The sequence below is a fragment of the Lepidothrix coronata genome, unplaced genomic scaffold (genome assembly GCF_001604755.1).
Source record: "Lepidothrix coronata isolate B3197 unplaced genomic scaffold, Lepidothrix_coronata-1.0 Scaffold46, whole genome shotgun sequence".
NCBI lineage: Eukaryota > Metazoa > Chordata > Aves > Passeriformes > Pipridae > Lepidothrix > Lepidothrix coronata.
The window spans coordinates 2,066,594-2,087,422 of NW_016690226.1; the positions used below are offsets into that span (position 1 = coordinate 2,066,594).

Consider the following 20,829-nt stretch of genomic DNA (forward strand, 5'->3'; position numbering starts at 1 on the left):
GTGTATATAGAGATAAAACTATCTCCGAACTCTCTGTTCATTGTACTATTGTCAAACCTAATAAGCTAAGACAATTGAAATCTGCTGGCATGGGAAAGCAGGGAGATTTAATGCTGCCACAGTGACCTGCATGTGGATGGTGCTGCACTCACCAGGACTGTGTTGCAGACCCTTTGCTTTGTGAGCGACCCCCTTGACTGCAAACTGGCACCCTGAGCTCCTGCAGTCAAAAGATGCTTCTCGCAGGCTACTATGAGACATCCGAGTCTCTCAGCAGGGAGTAACTGTGCAACTAAATACTTAAAGCCAAACAACTTGAATCCATTCGCCGCTCATTGCCCGACGTACCTCATCCAATATCAAATGTAGTTGGATGGGTGTGTTCCCTCCCAACATCTTGGTCATGGGAATAGATGCTACATGGGCTTTGAGTGAAGAGTCAGCTAAAGCCAGAAGGTCATGGGGAATAGGAGAGCTTCAGGGTGGGCCCCTACGGATGTTTCCATTGGCTTGACTCAGTGCCATGGTCTTCAAACTCAAGAGTTTGCACTCAGACCTGGATCAGCCTTTCCAGCAGTTCAGGAACTTGTGAGCTTTTATGCCTCCTATCAGACCATCTGCACTTCCCCGGCCATGGCCCGAGCTTTCAAGAAAAGAGGTTCAGACAGAGGGCATGGCGACTGGTTTTGCATCACACTGCCAGACAAGAATATCCTGTTGTTATGTGGAATCACTGAAAACTTTAATAGCATCCCTAAAACCTTCCTCCCCTCCCAAAGCATTTTGCTGCTCCTAGCGTTAGCTAGGGACTCCCGCAGCAGGACTTGCAGGATTGAGTGGTCTTGGCAGAGTATCTGCAAAGGGCATTGTGTTTAATAAAAGGACTAAACTTTACAGTGTCCTTCTCAATGTCTTGAAGGGAGATTTGGTCTTTGGATGTTAAGTGCTGGGCTGATGAACATGGAAAACACAAACTGGCTCCCTGCGTCCCTCTGGCAGCAAGCAGGCAGGCACTTTTCTCCTGCCCTGGGACACTGGGGGCAGATTCCCTGCAGATTCCTATTGTCCTTACTAAGGAGGCATGATTTGCAGCGGTGCTGGGTGCCTGCAGGCACTGCCCACCGCAGGGGCAGTCCCGGTGGCTCAGCACCACTGAGAATCAGGCCAGGGGGTCCCGGCAAGGGCAGGGGCAGGGGGAGCAGGGCAGGGGGCAAATAGGAGCAGCAGTGCTTGCTCAAACACAGGCCTTCCAATGGAAGGACCTGCCACAGGGGGAGGGCTCTCGGGCCCCACAAGTCAAACTGCACAGAGTCACAGTTAGTCATCGTCATCGTCGTCGTCATCATCATCGTCGTCATCATCATCGTCGTCATCATCGTCATCGTCATCATCATCGTCGTCATCATCGTCATCATCATCATCTTCAGTATTTATCTTCCCAGAAAGCACATCTTCTATCCAGTCTTCCAGCTCCTCAGCTGTGGGCAGATCATCATCATCTCTGATGTCCATCCAGATGCTGTCAGCCTGCAGGGACAGGTGATGGGGGATTAGCTGCCCTCAGAGACACAGGCAAGAGATGGGGCTCACTACTATTGTAGGAGTAAGGATTGGACCATGGGTGGGATACAGGGTTGGTGGCAGCATTAGCTCCCTCTTTGCCACAGCTCGTGGGCAGACTCAAGCAAGGCATCTCTCGGCCTATGCACTGGGATTACCGCTTCTCCCTGTAGTGTTGTTGTATCTGGCCAGGGGCAGTGGGACTGGTCAATGGCTTTTCATGGGTGTGTGGTATTGTGTGCCCTGGGTGAGATGTGTGACTGCTGCTTGTTCCTCTCCTGCACTGCCTACACCTGTGAGCAAGAGCATTGCCTACCCAATGCATTGTCCTCACTCTGTCTGGGGAGTTCTGTAGACTCCAAGTCTACATAAAGAGATCTCAAAGAGACCAACTGTGCCAGTTCCCCCTGCATTGCCCCAGTTCATAGGACATCACAGCATTTCCCTCCTTCCATCCTGAGCCCTTTTGGGACCTCTTCCTTTGAGCTTTTATACCCCTCTGTCATCACTCCTTCTCCCCAAATTTTTACCATCACCTTTGCTTCAGGATTGTTTTCTGGACTCTCCACTTGTGAAAGTGGTTCCTCCTCTTGGAAGACCCTTTCCTCAGATCATCTCAGCCATGCTACAGTTGAAGAATGGTGAAAACCACCAATGCCCTGGTGCCCCTGCTCTTTCCCTCCAGCTGTCTGCATTACCTCCACAAACCAGAGCAGATGGGGGAATTCAGTAAGAAGATGATGAGTAAATTATAACTGTTACCCAGGGACAGCAAGCATAGCTTGAATGGTCTCTGAGGCCTGGAAATCAAGATTTTCCTCTCTGCTTTGCTGTAGGTTCCTTGGGTAAATACCTGGGTCAGCCCCTTTCCCTTCACTGCATCCCTTCCATAAAACAGGATCAGCATCCTATTTTGCAGAGGTGCTGTGAGGTTATCTCATTCAGTGTTTGATGTTGTAGAAGTAAGTGATCTTCATATCTCAGAAGAAAGCTACCAGCTTTTGAAAATGCATCCAACTTCTTTCCCTGTCTGTGCTATCTAATTCTCTTTGGTTTATGGCTTGCTAAAACTCTAGACCAATTTCTGCTCAAGGAAAGCTATTTCTCCCATACAGTATTTTCCTTCTAAACTACCAAAACTGAAATAAAAAATAGCAATGGAGAGGCATGCAGCTCTTGCTTCACACAAATGATCTTGTCCTTAACCTCAGGAATATTTGTGTGGAAAAAAGTGACACATTTAAATAATGGGAACAGGAGTGGCCCCATTTTACCTAGAGAAGATGCTGTGCAAATAAAGTAGCGATATTTTGCAGAGCAGAGCATCATGGCCCTAAGTCCTGAGCCACCACAATGTGACGAGCCAGTTGGGGCAGCTGGGAGCTCCAGTGTTTGTTTTGGCAGGTTTTTAGAGAAGATGTGGGGTCACAGGGGTTATGTCCACAGAAGCCAACAGCAGTGTTTATTTTTACTCTGTTGTGTAAGCCCCACTTTGTACCTGTGTAACTTGGCTGAATGTTGTGATGTAACAGTGAAATAATGAAATGAGCTCAATGTTTGTTTTAGTTATCACCCACCAACCTAGAACTTTCTTAAATCTCTCTCGAGAAATAAAAAATGGACTTAAGAGGAGTGAAATAAAAACTGCAAATACTATAATCAACAACCTGAAACATTTACTATATCAAAGCCAGATAATGCATGAGTTTTTACAGGTCTCTGAGTGACTGCTGAATAATAAGGCATATGTTCTTACTTAATACTGCTTTCTATATGATTCGCATGCCTCTGACAATCCCACTTCCATGAATTTCCATTGATTTCTGTTTAATGTAGCTTTGACGTGACTTAAACATGACCAGTCACAGTAAATATAATGAAGGAAGGTACTGCAGACTAGTGAGAAGGTCAAAAGACTGGAAGACTTGGGCTCTATTTTTGGCTTATCTGTTCATTCCTCTTATGATCTGAAGTGACAAGTGCTATCTTGGTCCCCTTCCCTTTTGTCTCTCCCTTAACAATTCTGCTAACAAGGCTTAAATCACTGGGTCTTCATGGTCTGGAGGATTACTGCTCTATTACAGGTAAAGAGCTCACATCCAGCCAGTGCTGCAACCACTCAGTGACTCCCAAGTCAGCCTCTCATCTCCATCAACGGGATGGGCAATATCCAGGGGCTCTGCCTTCTTCATGACACCATCACTTTGCCTTCACCATCCCATCTCCCATCTTATGGTCTTACAGCATCTGCTTTAACCATAGGCACAACCGTCCAGTACACACTTTCTGTCCCTCTTTTTCTGGGGCGATACAAGAGAGAGGATGTGAAGGCTGGAAGCAAGGTCAGTGGTGGTGCCAGAACCAGCACCCAGCCCCAGACATTTGTCCCAACTCTTAAATCCCTCTCTGCTCTCTTCTAATGAAACATCAAGTTCACATACACTGAAATTGCAAACACAAAGTCAAGCACCAATTTACTTCTGCAGTGGAGAGATTTCTGTTTCCAGAGACTCTTACATACCCACACAGGTTCATTTTTAAGAGGTTAAAACACCTGGCACTTAACCACCAAAAATAAACTCAGGTAATAAGTGAGCCAGGCTGCAGCATGCTGCTTTATGTGCTCTCTGATCATCTGGACTGCTATGGTCAGATTGAGGAGAAAACAGTTTCTCTCTGTAGTCATGTTAGGGTTGTGAAGCATGTTACACTGCACTTAGCAACTCTCCTGAGATCTCTGCTGGTGAGGGTCAAATGGGTCCCTCTCCCACCTGCCTTAAAAACTCACAGTGTGTGGGTAACCTGATGTCAGTCCTGTGGCTTGCTGGCTTGAAGGCAACCATAGTTAAAACAGTAGCTGCTAGAAAGTTGGCTCAGTAGCACAGCTGTGAGTGCTGTGGGTGCTGTGGGTACTACCACTACTGCAGCTGTGCCAAAGCAGCACCTGCTTCTCCAGCTCTCCCTCTGCAGTGCTGCTGGCTGTGGGACAGTGTGGAAACCCTTCACTACCACCAGGTATGGCTTGGGTGGGTCTCCTCTTCCCACCCAAATCCCCCCAGCACTACCTGCATGGCAGTGGCTGAGAAGGAGGAGGGCCTGGATGAATCTCAGCACACCCTCTTTACCACAGGAGGATCCCTCGATTACCGGTTTATGCTGTACTTTTATTAAAACTGTGTATTTATTTAGTTTTTTTCAAGCTGTACAGTTTCTCCCTGTCATCTGTTGGAGACCATTTTTCCCTCCTACGCTCAAGCTGTGCCATTCTGCTTCTGCTGCAAAAACAACCTCCTTTTTCTCCTCTTCTCTTCCCTAAGCATGGCTTTCTTTTCTCCCTACACACACTTTTCCTCCACAATCCCACACAGGCTGTCACAGCAGGGAATGGATAAAGGTTCATACTGTGATTTGGGGTGGAAATGTGAGACCTTGAAACCTAAACTTGGCAAAGCCCTGAATCTTAGGCCACAGGGGCTGGTCCTGTCTTCAGTAAATGTAGTTTGTGTGTGACTCAGCAGCAGAAACACACTCAGACCAAAGCCCTGAAGCTGGACATTGGAGCTATTAAGAACTCCACTGCTTGTGGGAATGGTGAGGTCTTCACACTTTTTCCCAGGGCAAAAGCCTGGTCTACGTGTACTTAAGAGCAGAAATCCCACTGATTCCAGTGGACCTCAAGTCCCATCCTTTCTAGCACCCTAATCTTGGGGTCCCTGGATTTTCTGGGCACACACTACTCACGTCTGTGACATTCACCACCCCGATCTGTGGTCTAAACAAGTCGATCTTGAAGGTCTTCTCCCAGTAAGTGATCAGCTGCAGGAGTGAGAAACAAAAAGCTCAGGAAAAGATGTTTGTAATGCCCCCTTGCACTAGTTTAGTCAACTGGGCTGTGGTGTGAGGGATGTGCATTGACAAGTGCATGGGAGAGAAGAGAGGCCTGAACATAAGCTTGGGTTGCCACACCTGGCAAAGGAAAATGCCAACTCTGGGAATGTTCCCGAGATAACACCTTCATGGGAGGCAGACCCAAAAGACCCAAACAACAAACTCTCAAGGGGATTGCCTGTGGTCCAGTTTCCCATCCTTCCCTCTCCCAAATTCCCTGGGCAATTCCTGCACTTGTGTGTGCACATGCACACACACCCCCACACCCACCACATCCACGAATTAAACCAAGAAAGGCAAGGAGCCTCTGCCACTCACCAGAGGAAAGTCATCAGGGTCAATCCAGACAATGCTCAGGTCAGGATTATCAGTGTTGTCCCTGGCAACCTGCTTCAGAATTTCCAGGAACTCAAAACCATCTGAAATGACACATGAACCACTGTAACTCTCTCCTACAAACACACTGGCACTTTTTGCTTGTGGAGTTTCCAGCTTCCCTGGCTCCCCTATGCACACAGGAGTTGTTTATAGTTCTCATTAAAATGCTGTCTCCCAGCGCTTTATTTCGATAATAAAGCTTTTAATTTCAGGCATCCTCCCCGGGTATTGAAATTAGTTACACATGAATTAAGTCTCATAATCCTTCCATGGAGTGGAACAATGTCACTATTTTCTTGTGATGAGGGAGGAACTGAGCCCCCAAGAGGCCAAAACATTTCGACATGCTGATGGCTCTGAGACGCATTGATGCCACGGCTTTTCAGGAGTTTGTGGCCTCTGGTTTCCCACATGCCTATCACACACCCAGACTTAAGCACTTTCCCAGATTCACACAGCAAGATGGATGCAGAGTTAGGGAGAAAATTCTGGTGCTGGGTGGAGGGGATGACTTTTTTTTCCCAGGTAGTCATCCATTTATATCCAAAATTTGAATCCCAGCTAGCACGGCTGCTAGCATAAACACCCAGAAGCATCCTGGCTCCCCATCCCATCATGCTGGGGCTCCCCATCCCAGCCAGGGTGCTAGGCTCCACTATGCAAACAAAGCACAAGAAAACACACTTCCTTGAGGGATGGAGAGTCACACAAGGAAGAAAATAGCCTTTTACCTGGGTCATCTTCTTCAGCGAAGGCTACGATGTGGATACCGTCCATGTCATCCTCCTGGAAACAACAAAACCATTACTGATGGGCCAGGGAGGGAGGACAGAGTCCGGGCAGTTGCTGGAGACTGAGAGCAGTGGGATGCCTTCAAACAAACAAGAAAGTTGCAAATGGAAGCTTGACTGGAGCCCCACTGAGAAGCCAGAAATGGAAGCTGAGGTGAGGCCGAGTCATGAAGGTACTCGGTGCTGAAGTGGGTAGTTTGGGTAGTGTTGCTGAAAGTCTTCAGTTAAAAATGATGTGTGTGCACCATGATGGCAAAGGTGAGGGAGCTTCTGATGGTGTGGGGCAAAAGTTTGTCTGCAGAGAAGGTTGAAGGCTCTCTAGCATGGGAATATAGGCTTCCCATTCATGCCTGAGGCCACCTACCCTCCTCAATTTGCAGATCCCAGGGGATAGTTTACAGGGAAACAAGTATCTGCCACCATGCTTAGTCACAGAACATGCTCCTCGTGGACCAGCAAAGGAGGTTTTCTCACAATATGAGAGGAAAGGAGGCTCATTTGGACCCCTTTTGGGAGGTGAAGGGTCTCTGCTTTAGGTGAGGCTCTCTATGAGCAGTGAGAAGAATTGAGGGGGGGCTCATTTCAGGGCTCCAATGAGTGGAGGACAGAAATGACAGCCTGCTAGGCTGCTTTTCTCCGTGAGACACATGAGTAATGGGTAATGATATCGGCAAAGGCCAATGGATCTGCTGGCCGGTTCATCATCCGCCTGCTATGAATGTCATCTCTGAATTATCCCACGGATCGGTTTCGCCTTCCTCACCCGCTGTCGGTCCTGGTTTCCATTTCAATTGGTTTTAATGCAAGAAAAAATTCCCATCTAAATGCTAATTTCTTTTCCCTTCTGAGCCCAGAGGTGACAAAGCCACCATCAAAAACTGAAAGGGAAAAAGCCCCTGAAAGATTAAGTGGAAAACATTATCTTTAAAAACAATAGCGGATGCGGAGCCTTTGTGGATGTCTTCAGGGAATATGTTTTCACTGGGACATTCTGGGCAGATTTACTTGGAATTCAGACCACTTACAGCTGGCAAAATCTGCACTGTTACTTTTTCTTCATATTTGCCAGCAGCATTGTCAGACAGTAAAATAAAATGTATGTATATATGCCATATATATTTATATGTATATAGCTATATAATATAGCTCTATTCTGACCTCCAAGGCAGCTAACGAAACTGGACTAACTCCAGTGAAAGCATTGAGCATGTTGTAAACTTCCAGTGAGAACAAAATCCAGCCCTCTCTCTTCTGTAGGTATGAGTCCCCTGCTTGTAGTGGAGGCAAGCTCTGTATTCCCAGGCTGCTGGTAAAGAAATGTCCCACCGCTGTGAATTCACACTTTTCCTGAGGCTAATTTAGAATATGTTCAGTTTGAAAGTGAAATTTGGGTCTCACTGAAGCTCCGTTAAAAACCTTGGAGGGGCTTCAATGGATCTTGGGAGCTATGTTCTATACAGAGTCTGTATTTCAAAACAAAATGAAAAGCTATCATGCCTAAGTGACTCATAACTCCTGGTTCAATTTTATTACCTCTTGCTAGTTGTATTAAAGACTCCCAAGGTTTTTGCCACTTCAGAGTCTCGCAGCATTTCATGTTACACAGCCAAGCAAGGGGAGATCTGAATATGCTGTTATAAACATGTCAAGCCTTCTGGAGGAATGACTGCATCTTCCTTAGTGTCTGTAAAGCACCTGTTCAGCTTTGTTTTTCATCATTCATCTGGGACTTGAGGGTCCCTGACTAGCTTTTAACATTGTATTCATTCACAGTGAAGGGATAATTTGTAATACACAATTTTTCTTTCATTTTCGCTCTTTCCCTCTTCCCCAACCCTGCAGACCAGGGAGAGTGTGTGATAGGGTCTAATATAAATGGCCAGTCTTCGCAAGCGAAGATTTGGGAAAGGTCATTAACCCTTCGAGCCTGCGCAGTGGATTTTTTAGGTGAGACCCAGCGTGCGCTGAACTGAGCCCACCCTTTAATCCTGAGGTTCATCTGCCGGGGCCGAGCAAGCTTGGACAGTGGCAGTGAGGGTCTCAGAATGTAGGTTTGTTTAGAGTGACCTTCTCTTAGATGGATTGCCTCACAGGGCTAACGAGCTCCATCTGCCCGGGGGGCTGGGAATCGAACCCGGGTCGCAGCGGTGAGAGTCCTGCACCCTAACCACTAGACCACCAGGGGCCCCGATAGGATCTAAACTGCTGGTTACATCTTCACAGTTGCTGATTTGCAGCTTGCATACACCATAAGAAGTGCAATCAATGCATGACCTGCTTTGAAATCTATATAATTAACTGTACTGCCTGCCCTCACTTGCATTTTGAATTGTACAACTACTCTGTTACTTTTACAAGGACATGTAGTGACAGGGTGAGGGGGAAAGGGTAGATTTAGCTTTAGGAATTAGGACTTAATATTAGGAAGCAATTCTTTACTGTGAGGGTTGTGAGACACTGGAACAGGTTGTCCAGAAAATTTGTGGATGCCCCATCCCTGGAAGTGTTCAAGGCCAGCTTGGATGGGGCTTTGAGCAATCTAATCTGGTGGAAGACGTACCTGCCATGGCAGGGGGGTTGGAACTAGATGATCTTTAAGGTCCCTTCCAACCCAAACCAATCTATGATTCTGTGAATTTCCATGAGACATCTGTACAATCTGTGCAGCTCACCCAGCAAGCAGGCCACTGAAATCTTCCTACTACCAACACTGATATCCATTAGCTGAGATGGAGCATCCTGCAGCGGAATGTCCTCCACAGCTCTGTCATGGTCCCTACACAGGCCCAACACCTGCCTGGCAAACTGCTTGGCTTTCTCTCTTCCATCTGTGGAGCAAACGGGACCCAGTTCAGCTGTCCACCACTGTTGAGCAAAGCATTTGAGCACACTGTTTGAACTCGGGCACTGGGCATCACAGCCAAGGCCTTCCCTTCTTTGGAGCAGAGAGAAAGTAGCTTTGCAAGGAAGGAAAGATAGTGTTTTGCCCAGCCAGAGACTGGAGTCGGGCAGCAGTTCCTTGTTGAAAGCTGGCAGGGGACACAAGGCTTCCCACCCTCATGTACTTACCCACGTCTCAAACATGTCCTCTGGGCGCAGCTTCCTCAAGGTGGCCCTGAAAGGAAGACAGAAATGCTCTTTGAGGACATATCCAGCACTGTCACATGTGATGCTGCCAGAAACACAGAAATGGTCACCATGGCATATTTGACTGTGGCTGGATCAGCCACATTTTGAATGCAAGCATGGGGGCACTGTAGGTCAACTTATGCTTTTACTTATGGTGATAAAATCCTGCCCCTGGCCCCACTGGAGTCATCACAACCACTACTCATGCTTGGGAAGATGAGATGCCTCTCTGTTCTGGGATATGCTGGTGAATTAGTCTCACACGTGGCAGATTGTTCTGTCTGTTCTGAGAGCATGAGGTGACCCATTCACTTTTGTCTTTCTGTTCTGGGACATTCCTAATGGGCTTTGTCTCCCTTTTCTCCTGGTTTTACCTCAGCAAAATTTCAGCACAGAAATCCCTCCAACCTCTGCTGACACACAGAAGACAGAATAACCTCTGAAGAAGATATTCAATCTAATAACCACTGAGAAGAAAATTTAAACCCTAAGACTAGTCAAAGCAAATTTTTTTGAGAATTAGTTCAAAAAGGACCAAAAAGTTAAGAGTAAATATTTTCAGACACAATCATAGCAGGAAGCTTGTCAGAGAGCCTGGCAGGCTGCGAGTTGACTGTGGTGTTAAAGGGGCACCCAAGGAACACAAGGCCATAGCAGACAAGCACAAGTCATCCTTTGCACCTCTGCTTGCTATGACATCAGGTGTTCATGAAGGATCCCCCAGAAGAGCCGGTCTCTGTGGCTGACCTGGCCCAGGACCTCTTGCAAAGAGAAGTGTCAGTCTATGAGGTTTTAGAACAGATTGGTAAAGGGAGTAGAAGAGTGTTGCCAGAACCAGGTGGCATAAGTGAGATGTGTAACTGTAACCTCTCACTTCAGTTTGCCCTGCTATCAGAGCAGTGGCAACAAGAGCATTTTATAGAGCTTCCTGAAGGACCTGAGGAGCCACAGATCTGGAAGGGTGACTTCCTTATGAGCACAGTGCTACCAGCAAAGTTAGAGCTAAGAGACCTTTGAAGGAATATAATGTGACTTTACAAGAGATGCATGGCCTTTAGGAGGAAAGTTGTGGCTATGGAGTTCCCAGAGCAAGTCAACGAGTGGGGGAAGGTATGCTGGTGAATGTGGTGAGTGGACTTTGGAGAACCATTGGACAAGATCCTTTATTAAAGACTCTCAGGGAAACTGAGCTGCAGTTAGATCAGAGGAGAGGATCCTCCTGTGGATTAATACTGTTGAAGAGTGAAGATGAATGTTCAGTTTTTATGACAGAGGAAATTAACCAATTCACAGCATATTCTTTGGCATGATCACATGCATAACATATTCTCATATAGTCTGAAAAAGATGGGAAATAGGAAGATTTGCTTATCATATCCAGTTCTTTGATGATCAACAGAGGTGATACAGAGAGATCTCTTGAAACTTGAGTGTCTGCATGATAAACACTCATATAGCAAGTAACATACTTGCAGAAAACCAGCCCTGATTATACAGGTGCAACAGTGGGTTCTAAATTAGTTGTAATTAATTATTGCCTCTTAGGAAAGGGGGCAAGTTGTAACAAATTGAGAAAGCATCAACTCCAAAGGAAAATGGCAAAAAGAAGGTTACAAACAGTTGGGAAATTACTAAGGAGAAGGACATACTATACCCTCATGGCAATGGAGAGCTACACTGTGCACCTCCACAGTGAATGTATGTGTAGTTCTGGTCATCCCATCACAGAAATGACATGAACAACTGAAAAAGGCACATGGAAACGTGGCAGTGATGAGTGAAGGTGTGGAATGATCTCTATTTGGTGAAGATTAAATAGATAAGAATTCTTTATCTTGTAAAGGAGGTGACAGAAGAGGGATTTGGCAGGGGGTCTAAAAAATCAAGAATGGTAAAAAAAAGTGAATATCTTAGAGCATGGCACTAATAATGCCAAGGTCGTGGGTTTGATCCCCGTATGTGCCATTCAGTTAAGAGTTGGACTTGATTATCCTTGTGGGTTCCTTTCAACTCAGAATATTCTGCAATTCTCTCCCTACAGATTACCTAAAGTATTAGTCATTGTTCCTCTTAACACAAGAGTTAGTAGGTGTCCAGAGAAATCATTAGGTAGCTGGTATAAACTGAACAAATAGGAATGGTCTTTTGATGCAATGCATAATTCAGCTGCTGAACTCATTACAGTAGGGTATTTTTAGCATCAAAATAGAAATAAGGTAGAAACTACTATAGAAATTGAAGAAATAGCCAATAAGATATATAATTTTTGACCTAGCAATCCTCTCATTGTTAATAGTCCAAACCCAGAGGTTATATCAGGTGAATGCATATTACGTATTTAGGCATACTTGTAGCTTGCTTTCAAGACACTTTCCCTAAGCTGTTCTCTGGGAGAAGCACTTGGAGAAAGGAAACTCAATGGGAAGGATTTGATCACACTCACAGGAACTGATTGCTGTGTTGTTGCTCTGGATACCTCTCTATGCTGGAGGGAGTGAAGTAAGTGGGGTTTTGTTAAGTAAGAGGGAGCAGAATTCAGTCCCCCAGGTTGCTACACCACAGTTGCAGAGAACTGGGGGTCCAACCCCAGCATTTTGCATGTGAAACAGGCATAAACCCAAAGGCCTCTTGCTGCAAGCAGAGGAGCTACCATGTAATTTGGTTTTGTGCAACTGGGAGCAAAATCTGGGCTGAGACCTTGGAGTCCCAGCGCCTGGTCTCTGCGCCCGAGTGGGCACCCATCTGCTGTGCAGCCTTGGACGAGTCACCCCACCACACTGAACACCGACTTCCTGACCTGCTCAGGAGAGGATGAACTTTCCCACCACAGTCTGCAGCTGCCTGGAGAAGCCTCAGCTGGGAGGCTGTGTGTGGGCTCCTCCTGGGCACCTGCTTCAGATCCTGTCTTGAGGCTGCGATGGAAGCGCAGCAAATCCCAGTTTCTGGAGGAAGTGGTAGTGAAGCCTCCTTGGGCACAGTACTAGGGAGCCATTTTTGCAAGGGCTCTTTAAGGCATGACAAAGAGCCTGGATGCTGCTGACCAGTAGTAGCTTTCCCCATTGATGTGACATGGCTCCTTTAGTGGGATGGAGAGGTGGCAGCGGGGTGTTGCACCTCAGAAGGGTTAATCCATGCCCATGAAGTGAGAAAATCTGTTGTGTGAGGGGGAGGAGGCCAATGATCCTCTATACCTTCCTGCAGAGAATACCCTCCCAAGTTGCCTACAGGGAACCAGCATGTGGCAGCTGCTGAGGTTACTTCATTTTAGTCTACAGGTCTGATCATCTCCATGTCTGACTAATTCCCATCTGTGGCTTTAGGTCCTTTACTGGTGGCAAGGTAGGAAGAAGTACTTCTACTCTGAGACACTCAGCATTAACTGCTAGGAACGTATCACTGTCACCCCAGGGTTCCTCCCCTGCCACAGCAGCACCTTGGTGGGTTTGGGATTTCAGGCATCTGATTGTACAAGACTCCTTTTAATTCTCTTCTGAGCCTTGGCACTTGCAAAATGCATGGCCCACCCCCTTGATCCTAGCAAGGACCACATAGCATCTTGAAATATATAAGACTTAGGGCATTTCGCTGCAATTTTGTGCTGGTGGAGAGCTTGCCTTATTAGGCTAGCATTTAGCTGACTGTGCTTAATCAGCCTCCTGATGCTACTGCTCAACAGAAAGAGCTTGGAAAAAAAAGATGGGAAGGACTGAGGTCAAGAAGTCTTGGAGGTCAGCAAAGTGAATTTCAAGTACATGGGAGATAGAGGAGCTTTTCATGTTTCAGAAAAAGCAGAGCTCTGTTTCCTAGTCTGGTGAGTTGTGGATTCCAGAGATGATCTGTCTCTAAACCCTCTGTGGTTGAACACAAACCTCCAGCTGAGCCAAATTTGAGATCCCCCTCTATATCAATGGTCCTGCTTTCCTGAAACTCTGGCCTGGTCCCTTGAATGTCTGCTGGGAAATGCTATTGCAGGAGCAGCAGGTTAACTGTGCCATTATCCTGCATGGTGTTTTTAGGGGTGTAAAAACACAGCACCTTATCGGTAGCTGTGCCTGTATATTTAACCTCACCCTTTTACACAGGATCAGCCTCTCCGGTGACTTCCAAAACATTGGTAGCTGAGTCCCTGAACAACTGTGCAATAAACCTGATTGCAAAAAGCATGGAGCATCCACAGCTCCTGCTGGGTTGATCAAACACTGTAGGTGCTCAGGACCATTGCCACATGAGGCTCAACACAGCCATGACAGCAGTGGCTGCCTCTCTGTGCCCTTTGTCAGCAGAAGTCTCTTAGTCCATCGCAGTTCCTCCGAGCTCAGTCTAAGCTCAGAGCCTGCCTCCAAATGTACCTGACATTAGGAGAGGAATATAGCCATTAGTGAAGCTGTTTTGGGGAAGGATGGGACTGGACAGATTTGAATTTGACTTGAGAGGCCTTGGAGAAGATTATCTTCTACATAGACCTAAATAAAAAGCATTGAAAGTAGGCCAAGGTTTCCACTCTCCACTGCTTTCAAACCTCCCAGCTTTTTGAAGGAGGACTAACTAGGGAGGAAAAGGAGGCTGTGTTGTCACAGCCCCATTGTAGTGAGTTCTGATTGCTACACAGATACTTTTACCTCTGGGACTAGCGAAAAACCAGCCACAATCTCCAACCTGGGTCAGCAAATCATGGAAAAGGTGGTTGTCATGCTGATTTTTTCTGAGAGGGTTGCCCTAGAAAGGCAAGGTTGCAATGACAGACACCTTTACTCACCTTCCTTTTCCAGGAGCATCCTGTACACTACCTACCTTCTGTGCTCTCTCACAAATTCAACCAGCTCCTCTTCTGTGTAAGGCTTATCAGGGATGTGAACAGGCTCGTCCATAAATGGTTCATAGAAGTCCACCTCATTCATCTTCAGACCTAGCTTCTTGGCAACCTGTTACAGTGCAGATAGTCAGAGGTGAGGGAGCCTGATGTGCCTCTTTGCCTACCCAGAGTCTCTCCTAGTGTCAGAGCTGAGATCAGGGTGCTTGTTCTACCTCAGAGTGCGCTCCTAGGGGTAGCCCACAAAAAAGAATGGATCTTTCCTTGGTTAAAAACCCACTGATGCTCTCTCCACTACTGGTGTCAAGCACTGGAGTAGAGCAAAGCCAGACTCAAGGTCCCGCAGACCTGATGGAGGTCAAACTCATATCAGGACCTCCCTCCATGCTGCAGAAATGGCCTTTTATCTTGTGACAGAGCCAAATCCCAATGTGGACACGAATACCACAAAATACAGGAACACTGAAAATGAGAAGCTGGAGCCAGATAATAAATTTGGGAACATCCTGAGCTCTCAGAAAACAAGTGGTGGCATCTTTGAGCTCCCATTTAGGTCTGTGGGTGCTTACCCCTTTGTCAAAAGTAGCAAAGAACTTGATGTACGGCTGGAATTGTTCAGCAGCTTCTTCAAATGCCTTGAAATCTGGAAGGAGAAAAGGGGAATGAAGAAGATATTTCACAGACAGCTGACCACAGTTTGATCAGCACAGAAGGCATCAGGGAAGAACAAATATAAATTATTGCAAACTCCAACAGATGACAGCCCTATGTTTCTTCCACCCTTTCAGGGTTTACACAGAAGGACCATTTCAAGTGGAGCAACACGCTGCACAGCTCCACAGTGCTCAGGAAAACTACAGATCCCAGCACGCCAGACTTTGTGGCTGAAATCAGCAGCACCATCAAGCAGGTCCAGAGGTAGTTCAGCCTGGGAAATACATGGAATTGCTCCAGCATTAATGATTGCCACCATTCCCTAAGCGGTCACCAAGCATTATTAGGCATGCTTGTCCTGCTGCAGGAGGAGGGGAAACAAGGTACAGGAACAAGGTATGTTTTTACTGTTACTCCTAACAGCACAGTGCTGGGTTCCAGCCTGGCAGGAGATCTTTATAACAGGCTTTTCCCACTTCTTTTCAAAGTACTTATTACTGAATTTCCTTACCCAGTATAACTGTAACCTCAACTGATTTTGGGTGAGGTAAACTTACTTTACTTTAGGAGCCCTGGATTATGGCCCTCTTCTCTTACCAGCAGACTTCTTGTAGAAGGGTCATGGCTGTTGGTGTAGGAATGGGCTCGTGCATAACACCAGCAGAAACTTGTCTGCAACCCCACCTCATCTTCCATCAGTTTTCACAATGTTGCACCCTGCCATATACCCCTAACACCCTTAATGTTCATGCAGAACAACCAACGCCCGGCCCCTGAGCCCCCAGCCAGGCTCTAAGCCCCACAGGAACATCTTACGTTCAGAGTCTTCTCCTTTAAAGTAGCCGATGAGTTTGATTTCATCATCGATCTGGTCAAAGGCCTGAAGCTCCAGCTTGCTGTTTATGACCTCCACGGGGTCTTCTAGCAACTGCCATGACAAATGCATGTGATAGCACAGTGATTTGCAGCACCAACCTATGCCTGGCAGCTTGGGTCACAAGCAGCCTAAGTGAGGAGAAAGGGGTCACCCAGTTTCTTCACTGTTGGAAACCCTAATTAGTGTTCTCTGCCTTAATGTGAGGAACCGAGAGATGCAGGTCACCTTCAAAGGGAGATGTTAGTAGGTTCCCTGCATAGGTGAAAGCATCCAGAGGGAGGCTGATAGAGGACAGGGTAACCTGAATGGATGCTGAGGGACCTGCTGCGATGAGAGATGAGGGGTAGCAATTGCAGCTGGCTTTAGGGAGGCTGAGAAGAAGGAAGAGCAGTCGAAAGGAGCTGGTATGAACACTGTGAGCTTCTGTAAGTGATACATATATACCTATATCTATATATACCTGTTTTCAAGTGTCATTTGGTGGAATAGTTCATTGCAAAGAACTTGCTTTTGAAAAACATTAAAACCAGTACACTAGAGGGTGGCCAAACAGAGGTTTGGAGCAGTGGAAAGTCTGGATGTGAATTTTCCTGGCTGATGCTCCTATGAAGAATGGTTTAAACCCAGGCTTTGGCCCCACACACATCACAGTGTTGATGAGGAATTTGGAAGACCTATTTGGCACTTTAACCTGCCATTGATTCAGACTGTTTCTGTTTTCTTAACTAGTCGCTGCTGGTGAAAAGATTCAGTCTGATTATTTTGCCCAATAATAGTGGTATAAATCAGGTGCATTTTCGCTAGAGGAAAAGAAAAACAGGCAGGCCACTGTATAGCCTACAGAGGATGAGAGAACCTCTGGTTCAGAGAGAACCTCAGGTTTCAGATCAGGCTGCTGAGGCATCACAAATGTGTTTGGTTTTATTTCCCTGCTTTACCTGCTATTACCCTGCCAAGTACTTTTCCTCTTGAGTGGAAAATGCCCAAACAGAAATCCCTGGTCTCTTTCTTTTTCACAGAACATGATTTTTCAGTGTCACACCACAAGGCATAGCAAGCAAAACCTCATCAAGCACCTTACGCTGCACTCCTTGTGAGCAATGCTCCGACATGAGGCTGTGCCTCTGCTGCACCCACAGCAGTATGTGCAGTTTCCTGCTGCCAGTGGCCTGAGCCATGGGAACCAGGGATTCCACTGCTGCGGGGTCATGGCAAAGCCCTGACCTGTCTGTGGCCCTCCTGAGTGGGGCAGATGCCCATTTCTGTCCCTGAATCCACTAGCATGTGTTTTGGCCACAACACCCGATGCATGCAGCCACAGACATTGTCACAGAAGAGCTGAGGTTCTAGGTATCTGTTTCTCTTCCCTGGCTGTGCTTCTTCTCATCGGCAGTCCTGCACCACAGGTGACCATGTAGGCAACCTGCCACCCTGGGAAACAAACACTGCCAGCTCCACTGCTCGCCTTATCTGCTTTACTGCATGGCTGCTTATAAAGGAGTCTCATTTCAAAGGAAAGCCAAACCACCACAAAATGTTTTCATTAGAAAGCAAAGACCATGGTTTTGGGCTGTTGCCTTTCCTAGGAATAAAATGTAAAAAAAGAGAAGTGCAACATATGTATGGGGGATTCAGCATCTTTTTTTCATTTAGGCACAAAGGTGAGTACATCATTGTGCCCATGCACAAAATGACCCAAGAGCACTTAGTCCTAGGGCCTTGAACTTCTCTCACTCATGGCAGTGCAATTTGGGAAGTTGCCTGAAGAGATATTACATTGTATGTGTCTAGAAATGGGAAAATAGTTTGCAGCATAAGGCCTTTTCAATGCACCAAGCTCTTTTTAGTTGCTCTAAAAGAATCCTACTTCTCGGATATTCTTTTTTTGAAAATATCTTTTCTTTAAAAAGAAATAGTGTGGAAGACTTTGCAAATGGCAAAGTGTTTGCACACCAGCCTGCTAACTGAGATGGGTGATCAGCAGTCAGTTATGTGGGATTGTTGCTGACTTCCATTCAAATACTCCATAAACAAGAAAGAGGGCATAATGTCTCCAAGACAAAAGAGGTTGGTAGCATATAAAGATACCAGCTTCCCTGTGAATACATGGTCAGACAAGTATTGGGGAAGATGGCAAATGCCATCTCTACCAGTGACTAGCAAACAGATGGGATTTCAAAGAAAGATACACTTGTGTTTTTTAGCAAACTCAGCATTTGCAAGGTCTTCTCTGAGAGGCTTTATCTAGCTCTGAGCTTATCTGTACTTACATCCAAGAGGAATTCCACCAAGACATCTGTGGCCAGTTCCCCATCAAATTCAATCAACCGCTCATCCTTAAAGACATAGAGACTTCCCTCTTCAAGCAAGCCTGAAAGAAGGAGACAGGAAACATAACATGGTTAATGTGTCACTAAAAGCATTTTTACTGCAGAGTATCTTGCTTGTTATTCCAACAATGCTGTCTGGGAAAATGCAGTTGCCAGTTAACTGTGTTGGTCTACTTAGAAACAACCTGAGCAATCTCCTGACTGATGGCACAGGAACAGACCTCAGCCAGAACTGGGGCTAACTTCTTCCCAAATGTTGAACTTTTCATTCAGGTCACGGTTTGGCCTCGTCTGGAAAAATTCTGTACCAGGAACTTGTTTTATCTTGGCTATCTATCTTACATTATATACTGGGCTCTAACTGGCAGCTCAGACTTTAACAACCTGTCACTATGGAAAATGGATTTTCCTGAGGGTTGTGCTCACTGTCTGGAGAAGGCTGGACTGTATGAACATCAACAGTGATCTAGAAGTGAGCTTCAAACTGTCTGAGGCTTATCTGGCCTTGGCAAAAGGGTTAGAAACCAATAGGAGAGATGGCACAGACAGCAGGAGGCAGATGTGAATGCAATATCACTGCACTGAGGACTGAGTGCCACTGCACTTCATTGGAGGCTCCAAAATCAGCAGCATTGGCCTCCTGTAATGAAGGACAGCAGAGTACCACAGGTCAAGGTGGTTGGTAGTTTGTTTCTTCTCAGAGGAGCAGAAGCTCTTGTCTTTAGTTGAGCTCCCACTACCTCACGCAGCCTCTAATTAGGAAAGAAAATTACACTCTGGTATGTCTAAACAGTCTCTGACATTAAGCCTAGTGGTATATTTGTGTGCTGTTTTATTTATGTGCCATAGTATTTCCATACTGTTTTGTGGGCTAAAATATGAAAGGATTGTCGGTCCCTGTAATGCAGCTGTGTCCAGGCTTGGGCAGTGCAGCATCTTTCCACCTTTAGAACAAGTTTCCTCTTTTGCTCTGGGGAGCAAACAAGAACAGTTTGGCACCTGGCTGCCAAACCATTGCAAGGCTGTGGCTCCCCCTTTTGTTGACAGAGGCCACCCTGCCGTGGGACTGGTGACATTTGGGGACCTATGTTATTTCCCTGTATGTTCTGATTCTGCCCCGCTGTATCAGCTATGTCTCTATGTAGGAAGAGCATGAAGTTACTCCATAGCATCTATTTACTGTTCCTGCACAGCAAGCTGTGAGCTTACACCTTGTCATCATTACAGCATGAATTGCCTTTCTTTTTCACTTGATTCGGTTTGGTTTTGGTACTCTCAGACAACAAGGTTTTTGCTGAAAGAGTCTTTCTGGGTTCATTCCTCTCATCCTCACCCCTACCCCTCTACTTGATCCTGCCCTTGGTGAGGTGGGCAGGTGGTCAGTGTGCAAGTGCCACCAACATCCTCCCTATCCTCCTAACAAGGATTTGGCTGCCCTCTATGGGGCTAGCTGTTTGACATCACTTCCACAGCCTCTCCAAGCTATTCCAGAAATGTCAGACATGGGACTCACCTAATTTTTTGGCAAGTTTGGCATCCTTCTTGGAGTCGACCATCCCAAAACCAATGCTTCTGGGCTCCAGGACCTGAGCTGCCAGCTGTGGGAGGAATCAGAGAGCCCAGCATTAGCAGCATTGACACCACAGGGTAGCTAAAGGGCATCATGCCCCACTAGCATGGCATGACAGACACAAATGACCCATATTCTGCTTTTGAACAGCACCAGTGAGTGGGATGTGTCACATGCTGCCTCTCTGCTGAGATAACCAGAGGTCACAAGGGTTGGGTTTCTTCCCATTGTGTTGCAGCAGGGATTTGCTGGCACTACCACATGCTGTTCGCAGCTGTTTGAGACTGGCACTGGGAGAGGGCTCCTGACTGAATCAGAGACGCTAAAGCAGTGGGCATGACTGGAAGAAAAAAGACCCGTGCTACTGACACAAAGCAAAAGCTGTTTCCTCCTTGGTGCCTTACTGGCCTCCTTCAGGGGAGTGCAATGTTGGGGGCACTACCAACATTTTAACTCTTGAAGTGCATGGTGCCAGGTAGCAGTGGATGCAAACTGGATGGGATGCAGGATACTACAGCATCATGTTTCCTTCATGCATGCAATGGGGTGGCCAAAATAGGCTCACTGTCCTATGAAATAATTGAAGTCATGTCTCCTGTCCAGGCTTCAGTAGCCCCCCAGATCCTGGTCCCCTCTTTTCGCTAAAGAAATGCATCTAATCCCAGCCATGCTCGTGTTTACCTCTCACAGCTTCTTTAAACCACTGCCCCCTGTTCCCACCATTTTTGACGAAGGGGCCTCTTGAAGATATCGAGTTCCTGCCTGTTTTGTGAAAATAGATATGTGAGGAAAGGAGAGAAGCTCTGCAAGGGCCCCATGGTGGGAGCAGCCCCGGGTGAGAC

General features: G+C 46.6%; 1 protein-coding gene across 1 annotated transcript in view; it reads right to left on the reverse strand.

Annotated features, from left to right (window-relative positions):
- Positions 1-720: 720 nt before the first annotated feature.
- CASQ2 (calsequestrin 2) overlaps positions 721-20,829 on the reverse strand; it is a 32,854-nt gene continuing 12,745 nt past the window's right edge. The window contains exons 2-11 of the mRNA XM_017814777.1: positions 19,931-20,015; positions 18,358-18,458; positions 16,027-16,138; positions 15,126-15,199; positions 14,538-14,668; positions 9,687-9,732; positions 6,558-6,612; positions 5,767-5,867; positions 5,302-5,376; positions 721-1,527 (exon numbers count right to left, since the gene is read on the reverse strand). Of these exons, the coding sequence (XP_017670266.1) occupies positions 1,318-1,527; positions 5,302-5,376; positions 5,767-5,867; positions 6,558-6,612; positions 9,687-9,732; positions 14,538-14,668; positions 15,126-15,199; positions 16,027-16,138; positions 18,358-18,458; positions 19,931-20,015 (990 nt within the window). The 3' untranslated portion in view covers positions 721-1,317. The remainder of the gene's footprint in view (positions 1,528-5,301; positions 5,377-5,766; positions 5,868-6,557; positions 6,613-9,686; positions 9,733-14,537; positions 14,669-15,125; positions 15,200-16,026; positions 16,139-18,357; positions 18,459-19,930; positions 20,016-20,829) is intronic.